Source organism: Aplysia californica, unplaced genomic scaffold (assembly GCF_000002075.1).
Source record: "Aplysia californica isolate F4 #8 unplaced genomic scaffold, AplCal3.0 scaffold00210, whole genome shotgun sequence".
In the NCBI taxonomy this organism is placed as follows: domain Eukaryota; kingdom Metazoa; phylum Mollusca; class Gastropoda; order Aplysiida; family Aplysiidae; genus Aplysia; species Aplysia californica.
In genome coordinates, this window is record NW_004797480.1 from 434,286 (window position 1) to 440,488 (window position 6,203).

General features: G+C 39.6%; 1 protein-coding gene across 1 annotated transcript in view; it reads left to right on the forward strand.

Annotated features, from left to right (window-relative positions):
• LOC101849463 overlaps positions 1-6,203 on the forward strand; it is a gene marked incomplete in the record, with an annotated part of 69,997 nt that overhangs the window by 8,560 nt on the left and 55,234 nt on the right. Inside the window, 1 exon segment of the mRNA XM_035970021.1 lies at positions 1-129. This exon segment is cut by the window's left edge and continues 489 nt beyond it. Coding sequence (XP_035825914.1) covers positions 1-129 — 129 coding nt within the window.

Genomic DNA, 6,203 nt, shown 5'->3' on the forward strand with positions numbered 1-6,203 from the left:
CCACGCTGCTGCTCCTGACGCTGACCACCCTCTTGACCACTGTCCAGTCCGCAGGAAACAGGCGCAAGCACGAGCAGTTGAAGGATATGATCAAAACTTGGGAGAAAAGGCTATCAGCGATGGAAAGACGTGAGTAATTTTTTTAAAATACTTCTGTTTTTTGTTGTTTTGTTTGTGGGATGTTGTTGTTGTTTTGGTTTGTTTTGGTTTTTTGGATGGGTTGGTTTTGTTTTTTAAAAGTTTGAATAAAGAGACATGACAGAGGTAGGTTGAGAACGATTCGGTCAAGGAACTTGAGCTAATGGGTTCTGGTGGTTGGAGAGTGCCTCTGGTTAGACCTACTTCTTTGTTTCTGTCTGTCATATATTTTACCGGAACGAAATTATGACCATTGGTGTGTCCATGTGCTTCTGTTGGGCATTGCGTGACAGGAAAAGATTTTTTGGTTCAGGGTTGTTTCTTTTTTAAGCGCTCGGGCGGAGAAATGGGTTGTAATTCTCTGAACCATGATCACCAATGTCTGTTTCAGATGCAACACTTGAAGAAGAAGAAGAAGAAGAAGAAGAAGAAGAAGAAGAAGAAGAAGAAGAAGAAGGAGAAGGAGGATGAGGAGGAGGAGGAGAAAAAGAAGAAGAAGAGGAGAAGAAAAGGAAGAAAAAGGCAAGAAAAAGTACACTGATGATGTACGGACTATTGTTAAATGGATGAAGTTTGGTTGGCGTTTTTTTTTCTCTCCTGTAAAGTTAAGCTTTCTGGGTTTCGAACAGCTTTCCGACATATTGCTGTCTACTCAGGTTGAGTTGATGTCGTCGGGGGAGTGAAAGAAAGATCGAAGTTCAATATCACAGTTGGGATCTGTAATGGAGAAGAGGTGCTAGGACCCGAGAAAAAGATAAACTTAACCGAAGATCAACTCTACCGAGTTCAACACAAGAGGAGTCAACTGTACAACCCGCAAACTTGAACCTAGACCCCCTTCAGTTCCCGTTGCTCCGGACCCGTCACCTACATTCTGCCTCGTGGATCGCTATTAATTCTCCATTTCGCGTGTGACCAATGTTGGCTTTTCATAGAGCTCTTGTAAACATAATAATATCATAGGCCAGGGTTCGGCAACCTTTGTGACCAGCTAGGCCACGTCGGAGCTTAAAGAAGGCCTACAGGGCCAAAAATAAACGAAAACAAAAGCAAAAAAAAAAAAGTAGAATTTAAAGAAGGAATTTTGAATCAGTCAGAGGTATCAGTTCACATAAAGATTAAAACAACTTTACATCATACGTTGTCTGTCCTCTGCATGACGTAATCCCCCTAGAAGTGACATCCAGCCTGTTCTATCTGTTCTTCTCTGTGTCCAGGTTGTTCTCAGCCGCCTTCTGATGCCTTCTGACGCCTTCTGAAGCCATCTTACCACCTTCTTTCTGGTCTTCCTCTTGGTCGTTTTCCTGCTCTGGACTACATCCAATGTGCCTGTTTATCCGTCTGTTATTCTTTATTCTACTGATGTGACGAGCCTAATTCCATTTTTTGCCGGAGTATAAGTTTGGGGATATCTGCCACTCCTATTTTCTTGTGTATTTGTGTGTGCTTTCTCTGACTTTTCATGTTTTATACCCAGCATCTTATTTTCCATTGCTCTTTCGGCTCTGCTTTCTTTTTAATAAAATGTCTGATGGTTCTGGAAATTGGCACCAAGTGTGACGCCCATAGTCTATTACTGGGACAAGGCTCTGGTTGAAAACGTGTCTTTTTAATAACTTAGACAGAATTTGATCTGTAAATACACATTATAATAATATTTCCTTGTGTCTGCCAAAGCAGCTCCAAGCCGCATGTATCTTTTTGCTCTCCTCAGTTTTTGTTTTCTCCTCCACTCTCACTGTTTGGCACAAGTATTCATGTTCTGCTTATTTTTCAATGTCTTTTTTTTTTAATGTAGGAACAGTTAAGTTTCTAGCGGTGAATTATGCACATACATGTAATTGAACCTTAGAGGGACAACATACTATTTTCTCATTTAAACTCATTGTAACATAATTCACCCCCATCATTCTAGACATCTAGTCCGGAATACCACAGCACACCCACATGCACGTGTACTGCAGTCAAGATCATCTCCGCAACAATCTCTAGATATCTTAATAAATCTCTAGATATCTAATACACTGATTAAATTACTGTAAACGTGTGCTGTAGGCCCACTGGCGTTCTGAAATTTTTATTTTTGATACACTATGTTGAAGACAACACACTCAGGAACAAAACCAATCAGATAGTGGGCTTATATGAGCCGAAAAAATGGTGCGCAAAACTTCGCTATCTTAGAATTACAAAGCTCAGCATGACATTTTTGGCCGTTTTAAGTTATTAAGACCATGAGGTCCGAATCCAAATGTTTTATATGCTCTATCAACATCGTAAGATCATTCGGAGTCCTTATCAAGATATTCAAAGAGTTGCATTTGAAAAATCGTGGCCTGTTGTGAAACTCAATTTTGTTAACGTCAATTTTCTCAACACTATGTACAATGCAGGTAGAACTTTGAGATTCTAGGATAGCGACTTGTTTACGTGCCAGATTTCCGCCGTATCATGTTGAGTTGAACAGGCACAAAGGTTGTTTTTTAGGTCTAGGTCTCATGTAGCCTATTTGTCTTATCAAGCAATAGCAGTTCATAATAGAGTGACAAACATACAAAAGAAATAGAGCAAAAATGACGATAGCAAGAATGAGGAGAGAAAAAGCAGCAGTTCCCCCTATGTTGTTTCGGCACAGTATGAGCATGACATTGATAAATCAGCCCATTCACAATTCTACTATGCATAAAAGAACATGTTAATATCCCCCTTTTGGGAGTGGTCTAAAGACACTTCATTCAGTAGCACTGCCCTTGGTGGGAGGGATAATTAATCATTAGCGATGCAGAATCAAAGATGTCCACAAGTCAGCACAGCTGTTTCCGTTGATCTCTGCTCAAAAACTAGTCCAGGAGGATGTTTTTGCCATGAATGAGACTGTAACCGACAATCACGGAAACGGTCATTAATTTGGCAGGGCCTTATAATATCAGTGGCGGGGGTGGATCAAAATTTGGGTGTGGCTTTGGTTGCTGGAACTTCTTTGCCATCACATAGCAAACAATAAGCCCTAAACAATACTCACTTTTCTCTACTCTCCGTCATCCACAGTATTCTGAGATCCATTCAAACGAGATGAGTCACCTTGTGTTCCGTCTCTTTGTTTTAAGTAAGATTCTTCTGGATGAAAAAGTTGCCTCAAAAGTGGATCGGCGTCGTCTGTTAAGGGGGGAGGGGTACACCCGAAGGCGATCTCGTTTATTAGTTTACCAAATTTTACCAAATTTCGCACATATAAAAAGCATAGTAAAAAATCTTAAAATCCGCAATCAAATTTGAGGAAAAGGTTTCGTTTCCACGGATACGGCAGCCATATTGGATTTTTTTTGGCATGTCTTACGTAATGAATACCGCACTTATTTTACATGAAAATTGATTTTTTTGTGTGTGGTTTTTTTTGCATGCATGTTAGCAAACATTAGATCTAAAAATGAGTCTATTTTTTTTCCTAAATGAATTACAAGATTTTTAATAAATTGTTTCATGAGATAGTGTTCAAGTTTGCAAAAAATCCGTAAAGATCGGCACTCCGGACAACACCAACAAAAAAATTATTCCATATATTAAAATATTCAACAAAATTATTGTTGTATTACATATTCTCTTTATTCTGTGAAAATTTCATGAAGATTGGATGAAAAATGGTGGAGTTGTTCAAAAACGTATAGAAAATAATCGCGTTTAGAGAAAACGGCCAACAAAGGAAACAATAATATTGACTTAATGAGGAAATGGTGATGACAGACATGGCCGCTGTGGGAACAAATAGGGCCTTTGGCGTTCTAATGCGATGAAATAGGTGTAGGAGATGCTGAGAAAGCTAAAAAAAATGCCCACAACTCAAATTCCATAATTTTTTTTAGCCGAAACGGGACTTTGGGGGTGTAGCCCCCCCTCTTAAATCTTAAATCCTTAAATCTCAGCGGCACAACACAAACATACACACACAGCAGTTCAAACATATTCCGTCTATGGGCTGGATTGGCGTGTGTAGAAAGTAGAACGCACCTAACACAGGTCCAATGAGCGCGTAGGTAATTGTGTCACTGGGGGAAAGTGTGTCGTAAACTTTCACCCTATGGTCAGGGCTAGAAGAGCGTGAACCCTCAGCACAATGTTATTTCTTCAAGTCCTCTACCTTTCTGTCAAGAAGAGTTTCACTAAGGAAGGGTCGTGGGAATGGGTTCACCCTGTGCTCAGCCCTAAAGACATTTGATTGGCTGTTAGTTTACTATAGATGTAAGCGGTGACAGCAGTGATTGGATAAACGAGCAAGCCGCCAAGCTGATCACTCTGTGTTCATTGTGTGTTTCCATAACGATTTCAATAGCTTATTTCAATATTTAAGGAACTGTCATTGACCTTGGGATAGAGTTGTGGCGGGGGGCTCAAGCCCGTGAGCCTTTCACTACCCACCGCCATTTCAATTGCATAGTAAATAAGAAAAATAAGAAGAGGGGCATTAGGTCGGACTTTATATTAAATAACTAGAGGAGCATTCCGCCTGAGGTTGTAATAAAAATAGTGGGGCAGTAGGCCTGAGATTATGATAAATGAGTGGGAGGATCAATCGGCCTGAGATTAAAATAAATAAGTAGACGCGGATTGGACCAGACATTATATCAAATAAGTAGAGAGGTATTAGGCCGGACATTATAATATAAGTAGAGGGGCAATAGCCCGTAATATTAAATACGTAATGGGGCATATTCCGGACGATATAAGAAATAAGTTCAGGGGCAATAGGCCGAACATTATATTAAATGCGCAAAGGGGCAAATTCCGGACGTTAAAACAAATAAGCAGAGGAGCAATAGGCTGGACGTTATAATAAATAAGTAGACGGGCATGAGGCTGGGCATTATATTAAGCTTGCGGGTACTCGTTCGAAGAAAAAAACCTAAAGAATCGATCGTCAAGTCATTGTTGAATCATTCAGCACTGCTTGTGAACGAATGTTTCACTTGTTTACAATGGTGTCTTAGAAGACGGAATTTCCCAAGATTAGATCTATACGAAAGAAAATGAAAATTAAGTACAGTGACTTCAGACTCAATAATACAACTGTGCCCCCTTTAATTAATTATTTTGAATCACTGTTAATTTCTTCAAATTCGACTGGTATGTGGTTTGGAAGTTTTAGACGACCAAAGTGACGAACTTTCACAAATATAATAAATGTAAAAGGATAAAAGGGATTTAGATCGGATAGAAACCTCATGAATTCGGATCTGGATATCTATTATTATCAATGTAAGAGGTTGCCGACCCATATCATGGGCAAGCTTCAAGCTTTGGTACTGTCCCTTTTCAGTCAGTCTGTGAAAACACTCATAAAAACTATAACTATAAGTAGATAACGTAAGGTAATGATGTCTTCTTTGCCACTCTGCTGGGAGTAGACCTCATCCTCACTATTGATCCGAAGTAAAAGACCTAGGCTTCTGCTTCCATCTTAACCATCTTGTATAAGTATTCATATGACCTTAGAGCATGCATCAGAATAACATTGAATATGTATCTAGCTTAAGACTATCATCGTTTATATTATTGCTCATTTATATCATGCATGCGATTGTAAGCCTGCGTGTGTGCATGTTTGTATGTGTGTATGTGTGTGTGTGTGTGTGTGTGTGTGTGTGTGTGTGTGTGTGTGTGTGTGTGTGTGTGTGTGTGCACGTGGTGAAACACCTAACCAATATGCCAGGATCTGAACAATAAAGATATATCTTATTTTATCTTATCGTTACGGACGAAGCGGGCACATGATATGCCCGACAGCAGCAGATTAAAAGCAAAGTTGCACGGTATTTCGAACCATCATACAAAATAGAAACACAAGTATGCATATTATGTTATATTATACATTATTCTTATCTGTCTTTTTAAGTGCCAGGTGAAGGTAACAGAATTGAAAACTCGTATGAACAGCGGAGTAATGCTTCTTTTAGCATTCCGAAACATCGTGTCTTCAAGCGTTCGAATAAACAAAATTTGCGCCCGCAATTAGTTAAAAAACCGAGGTAATGCAGACATGCGAAAGCAAACGGAACGTCCACTCCCCCCCC